The 18,500-nt window shown below is 41.8% G+C and overlaps 1 protein-coding gene across 1 annotated transcript; it reads right to left on the bottom strand.

Moving 5' to 3' along the window:
* Positions 1–2,473: 2,473 nt before the first annotated feature.
* Otud6a (OTU deubiquitinase 6A) lies at positions 2,474–3,346 on the bottom strand. The gene has a single exon (XM_052171438.1). The coding sequence runs from the start codon at positions 3,344–3,346 to the stop codon at positions 2,474–2,476; it is 873 nt and encodes a 290-aa protein (XP_052027398.1).
* Between the last annotated feature and the right edge of the window lie 15,154 nt (positions 3,347–18,500).

Below are 18,500 nucleotides of genomic sequence, written 5' to 3'. Positions count from 1 at the left end.
GTCAGAAGCCCTGTCCATCAACACCCTTTGCCTTAGCCAAGCAGGCACTCCCCACACCTACTTTACACAGTCCATCCCATAAAGCACCTCTTTCAGTTCTAGAGCCTTTCCATAGCCTTGACGCATATCCTTCACCAGAATGTGAGTCTTCCCTAAAGCCCACCATGTCCTCTCCCCTAGCCAGGCTTCTTCAAAGTAAAACAGAACAAAAAAAAATCCCCCAAACACTTTATTATGACTGATGACCCCTCCGGGGCTGGCCTATGCAGCTTTTTCCTGGGCTGTCACTGTACTCAGCCTTTACCCTCCTTCCCAGCCAGGCCTCCTAGATTACATCACTTCTCCAAGCACGTTTTCCTTTCCCCAGCCTGTGCCACCTTCCAAAGCTTGTCCCCCTTCCTAACTCACAATCCCTTCCCCATGCAATGTTCCTGTTCCTACAAAAGACTTCTCACAATGTACCCCAGAAATGTGGTTTTAGAACTTTATCTGTTTCCACAGTGAGAACTCTGTTGGGATTTCCATATTTGTATTTCAGAAACATCCTGAAGTAGTCTATAGTAGCATTTCTTCCCCTCCTGCAATGTAGCCCCTGGCCTGGCTGAGGTATTGGAAGTCAGGGGTCCTTTTTTAAAAATATTTTAATTTATTTCACTAAAACTACAGGAATAAAACACATGCTAGCCAGACAGTGGTGGCACACGCCTTTAATCCCAGCACTTGGGAGGCAGAGGCAGGTGGATTTCTGAGTTCGAGGCCAGCCTGGTCTACAGAGTGAGTTCCAGCACAGCCAGGGCTATACAGAGAAACCCTGTCTCGAAAAAACAAAACAAAACAAAAAACACATGCTAAAGTCTGAGAAAATGATTTCTTTCTTCATTAATTTTGCAATTACTATAGAGTTTTTGTTCTTTTGTGAAAGTAAAATGCCAAAGTCTTTATGGCAGTCTAGTTTGGATTTATTATCTTTAGATTGCTTGTTATTATTATTGTTGTTGTTATTATTATTATATTCATTTTACATCCCACTCACTGCGCCCTCCCGGTCACCCCCTCCCACAATCCCCCCTCCTGTTCTCCTCTGAGTGGGTGGGCCCCTCCCTGGTTCTGCTCCCTCCCACCCCGTGTCAGCCTGGAAAGCACTTCACTCCTGGCCTCCTCCCAGACTGCAGGTGCATCACGCGAAGCCTCCCGCTCTCACCAAACCTGCTCCTGTTCTTCAGGAGCCCTTTGCCGAAAGCCATCTGGGATACAAACGTCCTGTGGCCTAGGTCAGCTACACAAGAAATGCAAACCAGGTATTTCAAAAGGTGCTTTTATTTTTAACACATTGCATACGTTTTCACAAAGCTTTTAAACTTACATATACCATGAGGAAGGGACAATGCATTTTTAAAATGAATTTAAGTAAGCTCACTAACATACAGGAGCGAATGTTAAACTGTACATCATCCCATTCTTGCTCTTCCTTTTGGATGTCACATTTAAGACAATGAATTTCTAACAGAAACAGAGCTGTATTTTTCACTGCTTTCCTTTATACAAAAACTTTTTACATTTTTCTAAAAATAAAAAAAAAACAAAAAAAAAAACCAAAACATGCCGCTAAGTTCCGAGTGTTCACATCTCTCAGGTAAAGCTTACTTCAGCTCCTGCTTGGCTGAAATTGAATTTCTGTATCTAACAATTACAGTTATACATTAGAAACCACATATTTTTAGTGCTTAGAAAATATCTGGGCAACTAAAACCCATTCGTGGCTGGCTTCACAAGTTTGAATGAAAACTAAAACCAAACAAGCAAATTATTTCTTGAAGACTTGTTCATAACCCAGGTATTTTAACATTGGTTAAGAGCAAGCCAGCCAGCTGTGGCATTTTATTTATTTTTTTACTGAAAAACACTTATAAGTCCTTTCAGCCACAGCAACTCTAGTTTTATCAAGTGGGTTGATAAATTTGCAGGGCAAAATCCTACAACCTGACCCCTTCTACTAAACTTATTTCAGCTCAGGTGAACAATGAGCAAATCCCAAATTTCCATTTTCAGTCTAACATTAATGGAAACCTCACCATGACAAAGGTACCTATGGGTCAAATGAAGTTAGAGTGCATGAATCTTAAAGCCTCTTAGGTGTCCCAAGGAGATATTATATCCTGTGTATAAACCGCCTCCCATTCCCCATCACATGAAAGGAGCCAAACACAAAAAAAAAAATCTGAGTGGTAAAAGCAAACAAAAATGCCCCCCAAAACAAAACCTAACAACCCCCCAACATACAAACAAACAAACAAAAAAGACAGGACATAGACATTAAACAAATCTTGAAAAAGAAACAAAAACAAACCAGCGAAAGAAAAGCAACTGCTCGTACTGAGGCGCTGGAGCTGTTTCAGTTCTTCCGGGAACCGCAGCCGCAGAGGTGACAAAGATGGCGCCCAGGGCAGAGTTCTTTCGCGGCAGCTGGAATCTTCTAGAAGAGGCGAGGCGCCATTCCTCCAACCGCTCCAGCAACCTCGATGGGCTTCACCGAATTGTAGTGCTCTCCGAAGTCGCAGGCGTAGTGCAGATAGACCAGCGTGAGCGGCTTCCTGGTGTACTCTTCCCCGATGACGATGATGGGCGAGTTGGCCTGGACCACCTCGATTGGGGTCTGCAGGACGTGCGACAGGGCTCTCAGCTCCAGCTGGCCTCCCCACGAAGCCTTGTGCACGATGTCATCGCAGTACCTCAGGAAGTCTTCCTGGGTGTAGAAGTTGCCGGCCTCTGGTTCGGTGAAGAAAGGTAAGAAGTCGTCAATATGTTTCCTCATGTAGCAGGCGGTGCGGTAGCGGAGGCTCTCGATTGTCACGGAGAACACCAGCTGGTCCTGGATGGCTCGGTACATGCAGTGGCCGTCAGCGGGGATGATCTTCATCTCCAGATTTTTGGCCGCTAGTATGGCGGTGACCTTCTCCTCCTCCTCACGACGGTAGGCGGCCAGTTGCTCGGCCTGGGCTGCAGGCATCCTCTCCTGGCGCCGTCTCTCCATGTTGGCTCTTCGGTCACGCCGTTTCTGGGCCTTGGCTGGGCGTGGAGGCATGTTCTCGAGATTCATCTTTTCAAGGTCGGCGGCCACCGAATCCACACTGCTGTCAGGGTTGTCTCCAAATTTCTCCAGCTCCTGCTGGTGCCTCTGCTCCATCTCAGCTTCAAGGCGGGTGATATCAGAGAGCAACTGCTTTCGTCTGCCCTTGTCGTTCTTTGGGATGGAAGCTTTCAGGGTCTGGATGTGAGCTTGCAACTCTCTTTTTTCGCGATAGTGGCGACGGATCACCCGCTGGAGTTCATGCTCGGTGTCATCCATCTTACCAGTGGAAGATAGGACTTCGAAGCTGAGGAACAGTTCAAATCACCAGACAGGCAGTTCGAGGCTGAGGAACAGTCCAAATCACCAGACAGGCAGTTCGAGGCTGAGGAACAGTCCAAATCGCCAGACAGGCAGTCCAAGGCTGGAGGAACAGTCCAAATCGCCAGACAGGTAGTAGTTCGAGGCCGGAGGAACAGTCCAAATCGCCAGAGAGGCCCACACAACCTCCTCGAGCAGTAGCTGCCGCAGTCTGCTTGTCTCAGACGTTCGTGGCCTGGAATTTTACTCACAGCCTTCTCTGCTATTGGCTACTGCCCTCTCAGGGCCACGCCCCCAGACACGCCTGCCTTTGTGACTGGCCCTTGAGAACCCCTGACCATGTCCTCCCTAGACCCCGTAGCAGGTTATGGCGCCAATTTTAAAAGAATTCAAAAGGCGCTCCTAGGAGTCTGCCTCCCCGTGGCGCCAGTTTTAACGGACTTAAAAGTCGCTCCTAGGACTCCGCCTTTCTACAGTGCGTGCCATAACAGGGCTTGGAGGACTGTTCCCTCTTACTGCCTACTTTGTTCCCAAGTTTGGACAGAACACAGACAAAGCCCATGTTTAACAAGTACAAGATAAATTTTATCGGCTGAATATGTTCTGACCCTGAAGTGTCTAGGAGGCAGTGTGGCTTTCTCTAATTTTTCAAGTCTCTTGACCACCGAACTTTCAATCTTTGTGCATCAGAACAAAGGCATTTCTTTACATTCCTGGGATCACAGCGTCTTTTAAATTTGTTTCAAAAACAAGGTGTCCCATCTCACTGTAAAACTGCAACAAGCGGCTCTCCTCGTTTATACCAACAGAAATCATGCGCACACCTTTCTGGATCCCTAGCTCCCCTAATGGACTCTCTAAATTATTCTTGACTGTTTTAAAAAAGTTTGTTTTGGAAGATTCTTGCAAAATTTATGAAAAAATTCAAACGTGCTTTTATTGCGTGCTAATCTGCCACTTTTCCTTAGTTCCCAAACTGACCTTTAGATACTGCCCCATTCCCCTCTTGAGAACCACATTTGGAAACACAAGACTATTATAATCTTAGCACTTGTGAGGTGGAGACAGGAGAATTAAAAATTTCAAGCTCATCCTGGGAGATATAGCAAGTTCCAGGCCAGCCTAGATTATGTTGAGACCCTGTCTCAGAAAACAACAAAAACAAAAACAAAACAGCCATACTAGACAAACACTATCACTGACGTCTATTCTCCACCTGATATTCAGCCTTTTGTGTGAACACAAGTCCTCATTCCTCTCTACAAAATGCCCAGGAAAGAAATTGCTCTGTTGTATTCTAAATGCATATATATTTTTTTAAGAAATTATTTTCCAGAAAAGCTATAACTGGTACATTTTCACTAGATGTGAAGGAGCAATCCAGTTTCTTTGCATTCTTACCAGTATTTGATGTTTCCACTTTAAAAAAAACTTACACTGGATAAGTGCCATGCTAATCTCATTATGGCTTTAATGTCATCCTGTGTAATTGTTTTCAGTACTATAGATCCAGGGCCTTTCATGTACTAGGAATTTGCTGTACCTTGATGGTCATCTTTAAATTTTTAAATTTATTATAATTATAATTATTATTATTATTATTATTATTATTTTATTATTATTAGTCATGGCAATGGTGTGTGTATATGTGTGTGTGTGTGTAAGATATCTGTGTATGAACCTGCATGTCCTGCTGTGCATATGTAGAAGTTATAGAACAAATCTGTGGAGTTGTTTTTTCCCTTTTATCTTTGGTTCTGGGGATTAGATTCAGGTCATGTTAGGCTTATGAGGCAAGCATTGTTACCCGCTGAGATATCTTGCCTGATGTTCATCTTGTAATAGCCTCATTTTCCAGTTATAACATATATTTTTAATAAAATATTTGTATAATTTGCATATTTTCTAAATGGGTCACTTTTTTTCTGCTAGTTTTGAGTCCTTTTATATTCTAAAACTAGTTCTTTGTCAGATGTGTAGTTTGCAAATATTTCCTCTCAGTCTACAGCTTGCTTTTTCATCTTAGCCGGACCAGTGTCAAAGCAAAAACATTTAATTTTAAGGTAGTTTTGTATTTGTGAGTACGTGTGAGGACATGTTTTGGATTACTAGTAACACAAAAGGATTTTAACTATAACTAATTTTTCAGATGGGGGCTGGCTGTGTAGCCCAGGATAGTCTCAAAATTATAATCCTCTGCATTATGATCACAAGTGCTGGGTTGCAGTTACAGATGTAAGCCATTATGCTTGGCAACATTTTTATTTTGGATTAAGTATAACTAACCAGCTGTGGTTACGTGAGTCTTATTTGTAGTGTTAAGTTAAAAAAACTCTTTGTGTAATCCTAACTCTCAAAGGTTATGTCCCTTTTAAAATGACAAAGAAAGAATTAAAAGTATATTTATTTAGTGTATGTGTGCATACTTGCACATGATAGTCAGAAGGTAAGAACTGGCAGTCAATTCTCTCCTTCTACCATGTGGGTTCAGACTATCAGACTCATTGAAGGCTTTTTTACCCACTGAGAAATTTTGTCAGTTCCCCACATTTTATTGTAACTCCCACTTATTTACTTTTATTTTCATTGTCTTTGTGTGTGTGTGTGTGTGTGTTAACCAAGAAATCACCACAAAGGAAAAGGTCATAATTTTTTCTTATTTTCTTCTAAAAGTAGTAAAAGTTAAAGGTCTTATACTAAATCTTTATTTTGTCTTGATTTGTTCTTTGGTTTGGGGATAAGATGATGGGTAAATTCCTTGTTTTGCCAATGGATATTCAGTTCCTCTAGTATTTGCTTCAGTTCCCTGTACTGTGTACTTTTGGTACCCTTATGGAGTGTCAGTTGATCCTATGTGTGGAAATTTACTACTGGCATTTATAACTATAACAAACCCCAAAAGTCATTTTACAGAACAGGAAAAGCATTTGTAAAATATCTATCTGTTGAAGAATTAGAATCTGAGGCTGCAGGTTTAGTTGAGTGATAAGTTATCTTGTTTAGAATGAACAAGGCCACATTTTCCGTATCCATTCCTCTTTTGAGGGATATCTGGGTTCTTTCCTAGTTCTGTCACCCACATAAGAGGAACAACAATATGAACTAACCAGTACCCCCAGAGCTCCCAGGGACCACCAACCAAAGAGTACATATGGAGGGACCCATGGCTCCAGCTGCATATGTAGCAGAGGATGGCCTTGTCAGATATCAGTGGGAGGGGAGGCCCTTGGTCCTGAGAAGGCTCGATGCCTCAGTATAGCAGAATGCCAGGACAGGGAAGCAGGAGTGAGTGGGCTAGTAAGCAGGGGGAGGGAGGATGGGTTTAGGGGGTTTTTAGAGGTGAAACCAGGAAAGGGGATAACATTTTCAATAACATTGAAAGAAAATATCCAATAAAAAAAGAATTCACAAGGCCTTGTGTTTGGTTCTCAACACTGTGCATACACATATGCACACATATACACAGAAAACACATCTATCTATCTATCTATCTATCTATCTATCTATCGGATATTTATTTTTTTTTCTGTAACACATTGACACTAAAGTCCTGACTTTATTTTTAGTGTGCAAAGAACCAAAAGAGATTTTTTTCCCCAAAGATGGTACATAAATAACAAAAGGTCCACGTTAAATGCTCCCTAATACTAATTGTGGAGGAACCACAATTAAAGTCTCACTGCAGCACCATAGCACATCTACTAAGATGACTGTTATCAACAAGGGAAATGATGATAAATGTGGAGGAGATGAAGAAAGCAGAATTTCTACAGATCATTGGTAAGAATGCAAATTGATGCAGGCAATTCAGGAAACAGGCAGAGGTTCTTCAGTGGAAAAATAGCACAAGGGAGTTGAAGTACCTCACCCATTCTGTTTGATCACAAGTATAGATAGTGTTTGAACTCATGTACATTGTGAGTTTAACCATCACTCCACAACACTTTGAGATAGGTAAATTTGTCCTTTTATTTAACTAAAAAAATTATAGCTTCAGGATTTAAAGTTCCATAGTGATATGTTTTGATTTTGTTTTTATATTTTGTTTTAAGTTTTGAAACTTAGACCTTAGTTGTTTGTTTTGGTTTGGTTTTGGAATTTTGCCTAAACCTATCCAATAGCTTCCAAAAATTTCTGCCATTGAATTGGTTTTATACTTTTTTCAAAATTCATATTTGGCATATTTTTGAGAGTCTGTTTCTGGGCACACTGCTCTGTTACAAGGACTGATCTGGAAGACCATCCCTTTACCAACACCAGGCAGTTTTGATTAATTGTATTATGTAGTAAGTTTTAGAATCAGGTAAATACTTTTCTTTAAATTTAATCTTCTCTTTCAAAGTTATTTCAGTAGTCCAGTTCCTTTAACTTTCTTTGTAAATTTTAGAATACTCTTGTCTATAGTTGCGAAAAAGTATTACTGGCATGTTGTCATGGCTATTCTTAGTTTTCAACTGGACTAAACCTGGAATTAACTAAAACCCAAATGTGAGAATCTTTTCTTAATTAAATCATATGAAGTGGGAAGTCCCACTTTTAATCAGAATCTTTTGAGGTGGGATGATATATCTTTAATCCTGATCTATTTAGGTGGGAAGATCTACCTTTAATATGGGCAACATTTTCTACTGGTGGCCTATACAAAGGACATGGAAAAGGGAAGCTTGCTCTCGCTAATTTCTTCACAGCATTAGAGCGTACTTCAGGATTCTGGTGTATACAAAGACTGCCTGAAGCATCCAGCTTTGTGGGGTGAACATCTATTGAATTCTTCAACCTTCTGTTAGGAGATAGCCATTGCTGGCCTAGCTGGACGACAGCTTGTAGCTGTGTATTCTAATAAGTCCCCTTTCTATATTATATACATATATTTATTCTGTAAGTTCTGTTCTTCTAGAGAACCCTACTCATAAACCACAGAAATCAGGAAAGAAAAAAGGTACCATAGGCAAGGGGAAAGAATTCGAGAGAGGAGGATAGAAGGACACTGCTACCATGAAGGAGGAAATGGGACATATCCCATGACTCTGGCATGTCCAACACCTGGCAGTCTCCAACATGGCCCAGCCTTCACCTTCACAGCTTCACTTAATGGCCTTTCTAAGCCTCCATTCAGGTGCTTCCTTGCCACAAGCCTGGCCTTAGCAGCTTTCCTTTCCACAATCTCTTTCTTGTATATTCCTTGATAAAGCCAGGACCATGTGGCTGAAGCTGTCAAGTTCTTTTGCTCATTGGAGCTGAAACATGGCCCCCTCCTATAATTGCATTGGCATCTGCTTTCTATTGTTGATGGTTTTTTTCAGTGCTTAGGCTTTTCTTTAATTCCTTTTTGCAGGTTGGAAGCTTAGTTGGGTGAGGTCTTACATTGAGGTCACTACTCTCTTTATTCCATTTAGTATCAAGATTTCCTATAAATTTCTATCTCTGTGAGCACTGGACTCCAATAAAACATTTCTTGATTTTCTTTTTATCCCCATGCACTTCATATATCTCTTTGCTCAATTTGATCCTTTTTATTGTAGATTTGCATGAGTGACCACTAATAACCACTTGACACAATCAATACTAGGCTGTCTCAAAATCTCCTCTGCCAATGCCATTAATCCTCAAACTCTTCAGTTTAGTCTTTGGATGATTTTTAGAACAAGAGTAAAACCCAGCCACATTCTTTACCAAAACATCACAAGAATGGTCTCTAGACCAGTCGATAATATTCTTCCCCTCTGAAACTTCTTGAGATGTGGTGCACATTATTCCTAGCACCACTGACCTTGCTCCTACTAGGATGGCACAATAAACCCCCACTTAAAGCATTCAATTGCTTTTCTAGTCCAAAGCCCCCATTTTTCCATATTCCTCCAAACAATAGCATGGCCAGTCTCTGGTACCAATTTTTGTCTTAGTCAGTGAAGGGACACCACGACTAAGGCAACTCTTATAAAAGAAAACATTTATTGGGGGTTAGTCCTCCATTATCATGGCAGAGAGTATGGCAGCAAACCTGGCTCTGGAGCAGTAACTGAGAGCTACATCCTGACCCATAGACAGACAGACAGGGGTGGGGGCTGGTATGGGATTTTGAAACCTCAAAGCCCACCTCCAGTGATATATATCTTCCAACAAGGCCATACTTATTCCAACAAGGCCAAACTTCATAATCCTTTTAGTCCTTTCAGACCGTGTCACTCCCTGGTGACTAAGCATTCAAATACATGAGCCTATGTGGGCCATTCTTATTCAAACCACGACAAGGTGTCTACCAATCAGTTTAAGGAAAGTCGACATTTTTTATGTTGATCCTTCTAACCTATGAACACTGTGCCCGTATCTATATTTATTCAAATAATTTTTTGATGTTTTCTTTCATTACCACTTTACCATTCTCAACATGTAAATCTATGTGTGTCTTGTTAGATTTTCTCTCCTAAATTTCTATTTTTGAGTGATTATGTATGACATTTACATTAGTTACTTTTCCTCTCTGCTGTTATAAAATAGCTGACAAAAGCAGCCTAAAGGAAAAACTTATTTTAGCTCCTGATTTGTGAGGCTATATCCCATCACCCTGGACCATCCTCAGTGCACCCCCTCCCAATGTCATGTCACCTTCTCTTGGTATCTCAGGGAGTTTACTTAGTGCTGCTCTTAAGCACATGAAAAGTGCATATGAGGTCACCCATAGAAGCATGGTCATCCTACCAGTGACCATACCTCCAAGGAAAAATTCCCCTTCTCAGAAGCCATCAACTGCCAATAGCTCCTCAGTTATTGGCATTATTTCCCAATTCATGCTGGAATTTTGAATGTCTTGATTAATCCACTGGATTAATATATTTTTCAGGTTTTATTCAGGTAAGCACAGATGCCCTGAGTTTGTGGGTACAATAGTCATGTGATGTCCCAATGATGACATTTCATAGTTCCCTTTTCCATGAACAGGCTCTTCCTTTCTTTCCCCTTCCTCTTCCATAATGTTCCCAGGGCCTTGGGGTTGGGAGGGTGTTTAGTATAAATGATTCATTTAGAATTGAGCACCCGGTCACTCTGACTAGATGACACTTTCACAATTAACCTCCACTCACTACAAATAAATGCTTCTGTGACCAAGGTTGAGAACAGCACATCTAGGGATATAGGCATAAGTATTTAAAAGACAGCTTAATAATATAACCACTTAGCAAGATGATAGTAGGTTTCCACATAGTGTCTATGATCTCCTAAACTATAGGCTTTTGACCAAGTTCTCAGTACAAGGCAAAGATGTCTTCCTCCTATGATGGAGGCCTAAAATCCAGTGAGAAAGTGGTGGGCTACTACATAACCATCATGATGTTATTGTACCAGTGAGTAAGTCTTTCATGGCAGGTTGGTATTATAGCATGTATGATCCAACACTGGGCAAGATCATCATTTCCACCAGTTTGCATAGCACTCTCTGGAACTATGTAAGTTATCCATGGAGGGGGGAAGTTTCCTAGTCAGTTCCCAGATCTATGTCCTGCAAACAAAATGTGTGGTGTCTTTAGATAGTGAAATTTAAACTCTAACGTTCCCTCTTATACAACATCAGAAGGGAGATAGATTTTAGATAGAACCAAAAATGTAAGCTCCTCATGTCTCTGCCAGTGTAGTGTGTATGGGTGGTCTTCATCAGTCCATGATAGCTGCTGCCTATCCAGCTACAGGAATGATAGTGCCTGCCCCAGACTGGACCTTCCCTTGCTTTACACTGTCAGCAGTGTAAAGTACTCAGAGCTTTGGTGTATGTCACAAGGCCTCCCGAAGAGAAGGCTAGGTTCCTCTATTCCTCTATGCTGACTGGGCCCACTGGTTTTTCTCCAGTTTTGGCTGGAGTAGAGAGATTTTAGTCTGCAAATTTTGTGTCTTGCAAGTTTAATATTTTGTAATTCCTTGGCTTTTTTGGTCTATGCCTGTTAATGCTTTTGGTCACTATTTGGTCATTTTTCAACTCCAAGCCTGACATAGGTAAGAAAAAGAGAAGATTGCTGTCATTCTTCCCATCCTGAGATGCTTTGGTGGTCTGCCTTCTTTATACGTTTAAGACCCCTATTGTGTTTGTTTAACACACAGTGTAGAGGAGTTTAGTTTTTATAGTAGGGAGAGGAGTGCAAAGGATTTCTAGTTCATCTTTCTCTTAAATTACATTTGTTTGTAGTGAGGTGTGTGTGTGTGTGTGTGTGTGTGTGTGTGTGTGTGTGCCATGACAGAAGTCATGGACAGTTTGTCAGAGGACAAAGGACGAACTGTCAGAGGACAGTTTTGGGGAACAATTTCTCTCCTTTCCCCTTTTCAGGAATCCTGGGGATTGAACTAATTTTTATCAGACTTGGTGGTGGCAAACTCACTGAGCCATCTCTCCTGCCCTCTTTCTTCTATTCTATTTTTTAATTTATACTTTTTTCATTTAATGTATTTTATCATGTTTTCCCCTCCCCCTTCCCTCCTAGGTTCTACCTATCTCCGTAATTACCCTATTTTATGTTCTTTCTCTTACACAGAAATGCTAAACACCTTCCCTTCCTGTCATTAATGTTTCAGAGAAATACTATGACTTAAAACGATTCTAACACTATTTTAGAGAAGTCATTATGTTGATCCGGAGAGAGAAATCTTTTGGGCTTTGATAGCTTAATATCAGTGTGCATGTATGTCCTATTTGTCTGCTGCAATCGAGTTACCTTGTCATATTATGCAGAAGGGACAGCAGAGCCTTGGGATCCTGGTAAATGGCCAGCTTCATTGTGTGGATTAATTTCTATGGCTTGAAGTCCAAAACCAGCAGCTTTGCAATGTTGGGCTTTAGCCTCCATCTCTTTGTTAAGGAAGCCATAATTATTGTAAGATCCAATATGCCTTCTCTATCTCTATATTGAAATTTCCTCTTTCAACATACTCACCCATAGTGAAATTATAGTCTAAGCTTTATAGCACATGCTTTGCCTATATAACTTGCAATAGATTAGCTGTCCGCTCTCTAATCCTCTCTCTGAACTGAACTTTTGATAAGGAGTAGATAGCAGAGAATTTAAAATTCTCTTCCCTAATAAGAAGTGCTGGAAATAGTATAGGCCCACCTTGTTGATGCCTTGGCTATAAAGAAATCATGAACAAGTGGCAATTCCTTTCCTCTGCCACACTCCAGTCCATCCCTCCTAGTTCCTGCTCCCTATTCTATAATCCCACATCTTTTTTTCTCTCACTCAAGACTTTATCAGCATCACCACCACTACCACCACCCCCTGTGAAGGCCTCCAATGACTGTTTGACATGGTAATCAGTATTTTCATTCGTTTGCTATATAATGGTTCCCGAGTGTTTGCACTGGATTTTTAGCCCACTTCAAAGGTGAGTTTTCAGTGAGCTGTTGAAAGAGTGTTCAGAAGGCCACTGAGAAATTGTCCTATAGAAGGCGTATCTAAGTCATCCTCATTAGAGACATTAGTACAGGATCTTATTCAGCCTAAAGAGCAGGGATGTGAGGAAAGCATGTCTTCCTGTCCTAGTATCCCAGCACTTGGACATCTGGAGAGTTTCTGCCTTAGCCGGCAGATGAGGGGTTATCTTACTGGGCTGTAGGTGTTGGGATGTGAACACGGAGGTAAAGGTAATTGAGCAACAGAGAGCTGGCCTCTCTGAAAGCTTTTGAATAAATCACTGAAGATTTGCTCTTTCCTCATCCTCCTACCTATTCCCTAGGGCAATAAGTCCACAAGCTGTTTCTGTACTGTTAGGCCTCTTTTCTGTGCTGACCCCCGACCTTGTTTCTGACTGTGTTCCTAGATTTGAGCTGCGGTGTCCATTCATTCATTCTGCCACCGGGTGTCAGCTGTACAATGTGCCAGACACTATTCTAAGTACTACAAAAATAACAATGAATAAAATAGACAGAGATCTATAACCTCACGGAGTTTATAATCAAACAGACAGATGAAAACCAGGACCTGTAGAACGGCATGGCACATTTATGTCAACCTGCATGGCAGAGTAGAGGAGACAGCTAACTCCAGCCCCCTAAGCTGTCAGCAACCCACTTTGGCTTCTCTGAATGGAGTTAGATCTTTCTTTCCCCCTTCATCATTAATCTTTTGTTTTCTTTCTCAGGCCTCTTTCCCTGGTCATCATTAGTTTGCCAAATGAGAGAAATGGAAAAGTGGCAATTGAGCCAGAATACCCAAAAGCCCTCCCCACTTTGTAAGGGATGAGCAGGATAGGAGTATGAGGCTGGGTGCCTGGCATGCAAGAACACGCCCCACCCTCCCACCCCCAGCGGGTGAACAGGGAATAAGGGGATGGCCTGACCTCTGGGGCAGCTGAGAAATTACATGTGATATGCAAACCTCCCTAAGCCACTAAAGTGAGATCTTCCACAATGTGACTTCTAGCGTGTGACTTGCCTCAGTCATATGATTCTGAATCACACATAGCATTGCCAAATTTAGCACATGAAGGTATAGCATTCTATTAAATTTTAATTTCATATGAACAACAATGTCTTCATATAAGTATGTCCTATCAATACATTTTTGTCCTGAAGCCATGAATGTTTTAGAATATTTAGAATTTAGAATATTTGGAAGAAGTATATCCAGAATATTGCATGGGATATATTCAGACAACACTACTCATGGTTTATCTTAAATTCAAATTTAACTGGTCTCCCATATTTTATTTGGCAACCAAACCTAGGTGAAGTAAAAAATTACTATGTAAGGAAAGGACTGGTTTTATTTTTGGTCTGTTTACAGAGGCCTGAAGCAGAACTGGTATGGGTTGGCTTTGGGTCCAAAGCAGGAAAAACGCTTTCACTAGTAAGGGTTCAATGAAAGCCATGGGCAGGCCATCTCCAGTGGTGGCTTTCAACTGGACAAGTTGTGGCTCTGTTGAAGAATAGCTGTTTTCTTGGTCACCCATGGCCATCAGCTATCAAGGAGCAGGGGTTACCATGGTGACCTATACAATGCTTAGCCTCATAGTTACAGCTAGGGAATAAATAATGCAGTGATAATTAGCTCTATGCTAATGGAAGAGGGGTGGGAGGGTCAAGGACCCTCACCTAGAACCCACCACTCTCTCCTGCCACCGCCCCCAGCTCTATGTGATTTTAGTAGATGCTAGATTGTAAGAAGTAGGTTAACTGAAGGTAGATCTCATCCATGCAGCTTCTGTGAAATTATCAACCATGCAGGGATGGAACTTTTAGGTGATACAGCTTTTTCAATGGTAACCCTTCTGTAAGTAACCCTGACTTCTAAGCCAAATGAAATCCCCAAGTTAGATTTGTGTGGAATGCTTCCTTGGTTTTGTCTTTGGTGCATTATCTAGAATGAACAACCTTTTTTCTTCATGTCTCCCCAGTAGCATGAACACAGCAGTCTCAGACTCTCAAGGATCTGTGAGCACGGAGCAGAGAAGTGACCAAGGGGTGGGACTAGGGATTGGAACATCCTAAGACATCTTGGCCATTTCCACAGTTTAGGACAGGATGGATATTCCCATGTTAGCACATGGTCTTTTCTGTATAGGAAGGAGGGCAGAGCTTATAGGCTATTCCAACTGTTGGGACTGTGAGTGTGAGCTCTTTAGTATTCAACACCTACACGATAATGCCACCCAGAAGGAAGGCCATTCTGGGACAGGGATGCTTTAGCTTTGGGCTTTCCTTAATGTCCTTCACAATTTCCCCCTCCTTCTCTTAATGGAAGTGACATCAGCAGCCTGCGTGAACACCATTTTCCAGTTTACAAACTGACTGGCCATCTGTCGCTGCTCAGTGCCTCCCTCCTATTTAGAAATGAGCTTTTTTTTTTTTTTCAGTGCCTCCCAGGCTGAGCCTTCCTTTACATAGGCATTTTTTACAACAAATGTCAGTGAGCATCTCTTTCCATGGCCTGTGTTAGAGGCTTGGCTAGGACAAGAGTAAGACCAGGACCAGAGAGTTTCCAGAGCAGAATGGGTAGTTAGGAAGCAGGGTCAGGAGGACAGGAGCAACACACTTTCCTAGGGCCAGCTCTGACAGGAATGAGGACTCTCCCTCAGGGTGTTTTGTTGGAGGGACTGCACTCTCCCTTTCCAGAGGGCAGTTCTTTGTCTCAGCAAGTCTCTACTTACTGACTTTGCCATTCGCCCCTGTTGGTGTCCTGGGTCCTCAAGCGCTTGGCTTGCAGCTCACTACTGAAACGACCTCTTCTTAATGAAGAAGTACAGATCTTTGTTCCATTAGACTCCCAAAGGCCATTACTGAATACTCATCTCCAAGCATTTTGCCAAAAGCAACCTTTCAGGTAATTCCAGTATTAAACAGATTAACACAGCTAGTTCTTTGCTCTTTTATTTTTTTATTTTTTTATTTTTTTTGAGACAGTCTCTGTCTGTGTAGCCTTGACTGTCCTGGAACTTGCTCTGTAGATCAGGCTGGCCCCATATCACAGAAATTTGCTACCTCTGCTTCCAGCTTGGTGCTCTGTTTCTCGATGGGGTGCCGAGTCCAGAATCTTCTATTCAGCATTCCCTTTACTTCTCTGCTACAGATGCCTCTGGAACAAGTTTCTGAAAACCCAGAGTTGATAATACATACTTCTCAAACCAGCAGCTTCCTTTATTACTAGAGGACCTGTTTGTCATGGGCCCCTCTCACTAATGGTGTCCTTATAGAATGTCCTTTTTCCTTTGTTCCAAATCACCACTGCTCACTGGACAAAGTTGGAATCTTGGACATCACAGTGACTCTTCTTTTACACCAGCACTCCAGGTCTCTGAGCCAGCCTCTTTCTTGCCTCCTGTGCCTATTCTGTCCTTCACCTTTCTCAGTGTTTATGGAGCTTTTCCAGAAGTAGTGGTACACGTCTATAATCCTAGTGCTGTGGAGGCTGAGGCATGAAGCCTGAGTTTGAGGCCAGCCTGGGAATACATAAGGAGACCTAGTTCAAGGATGTAACCAGAACCCAAATCAATCAAGCTTCCCTGACAGGAGCCTGGATCTTAATCAGATGTGGTATACTCCCATCCTGAACAATGACATAAGTCACATAAAGAGGTGATCTGGGACAACTGGTCTTTCTATGCTGGCCAAGTCCCCAGAAGCCCTTAGGGGGACTTAGACCAGGAGTCATTTACTCTGTGTACCAGTGGACCTGGAACTTCAAGTAAGCAATAAAGAGGAAGGGGATGAGACATTTGTTAATCACAGAGGTGGCAAGGTTCTGACAACTACTCTTTGTTCCAAAGTTGCCTTCAGTGGCGTTTGAGCCAAGTCACCCACCCTGTATAGAAGTTGACTGCACCTTTTTACTGCCAATAATATGAACTGTAGAATCCCTGTGTTGGGTTTCAGACTATTATGGAGACTGGCCCTGATTCCTTTTGTATCCTCCCTTTTCTCGAGCTCTTCACAGGACCAGCAATCTAGCCAGGCAGGTGAGCTGCGCTCACCATCCACTGCATGCTTCATGCAAGAATTGCTCTAAACCAGAGAAAGGCTCACGGCAGGCACTCAGTCGTATAGCTTCCCTCTTGAGGTGTCTGAAAATCATAAAGGGAAAGGTGGCAAAGACCTCTGTTTTAGGAAAGATGTTATGGTACATGTCTCCAAGATATGAGGATGTCTCATTAACTCCACTACTGCTAACTTAGCTTAAGGCACCATTGTGCCCCAGAGGGTTATTGAAATAGCCCTTCAAAGAGCTTCTCTTTCTTTCTTACCCCTTCAAAAATATAATCCATTCTTCTTTTACCGCTCAGAACCCTTTATTAATTATCCATTGGGGTCAGGATGAAAAGTTAAGTCCACACCAGTCCTACAAGGGCCTTTCTCAGTGTGAGCCCTACCAATCTCACCAACCTTAGGTTTTCAGTCCCTGTCATGAATTTGTCTTCTTGATGCTCCTGGAAACCTGCCAAGCACACATTATTTCAAGGGCTGGGTCCTGACTGGTCCCGATACCTGGATCATTAGTTCCATGACTTGCTTCCTCATCCCTTTCAAACCTATGCTCAAGTGCTGCCTTCACAGCATGGCCTTCCACAGCACACATGATGAAACTACAAATCGTGCTCTTCCTACCCAAAGCCCTTCTCAGTCTGTGAAAACTCAGTAGTCTGCATCTTTCCTTCTCTGCTCTAACTTATATCACCTTATACTCTAATTAGGTAATTAATTTCCATCATCTATCTTCCCTCATCAGAATGTATTAATTTGTTTTATTTTATATTCTTCCCTGAATACAGCCCAGCTGTGCAGGACTGTGCCTGGCATATATTATACCATCAACAGTTATATTGCCCATCTATATAGCTGTAAGGTTTATAACTTTATAGTTATAAACTTATATGAGTTATACAGTTATAAAGATGGGCCATAGTTCCATTTCCGCATCTTCACCACATCTTCACTGCATCTTCACTGCATTCTCACTTGGAGATATCACCAACTTACAGGGATAAGTAGCAAACATGTTGGTGACTACATGCATATCTACTTTTATAACACATGTACCAGTATGTAAGTGATGCAGGTACATGCATTGAGAAGTCAGATTTTAAATCTACTTTATTTTTTACTATGACTTCAAATGAATGTTTTGGAAAAGAAACCCAAAATTTTATCATAAAAAGTTGACCCTATAGAACACTTCAAAGAACCATGCAGACAAGATTTTGATCTATATTATATGGCACCTACTGGTCCTTCAATACATCCCTCTGTCTACACATACATACATTACATGCATTGAAAATAAATTGCAAACATCCTATTCTTCATCGCAAGCACATCAGCATTGATACAAGTTCAATATTTGTTATTTTTAGGTAAAATTTACATGTGGTGAAATGCAGAAATTGTAAACATATGTGTATTGCATTTAAAGAGACTACTCTTGCAGAGGCAGACACAGGTGGATCTCTGTGAGTATGAGGCTGCTCTATAGAGCAAGCTCCAGGAAAACAGAGACACTCTATCTCCATACCGTCACCAGAGGTTGTCATTTTAAAAGACCACTTTTTATTGTACTCATTTATGATGTTGAGACGGGGCTTGAGCATGCCAAGGCACATGTCTGGAAGTCAAATGACAACTTAAAGGAGCCAGTTCTCT

Source organism: Apodemus sylvaticus, chromosome X (genome assembly GCF_947179515.1).
Source record: "Apodemus sylvaticus chromosome X, mApoSyl1.1, whole genome shotgun sequence".
Lineage (NCBI taxonomy): Eukaryota > Metazoa > Chordata > Mammalia > Rodentia > Muridae > Apodemus > Apodemus sylvaticus.
The sequence above is the reverse complement of the archived record's forward strand: the minus strand, read 5'-3'. Positions and strand labels throughout refer to the sequence as shown.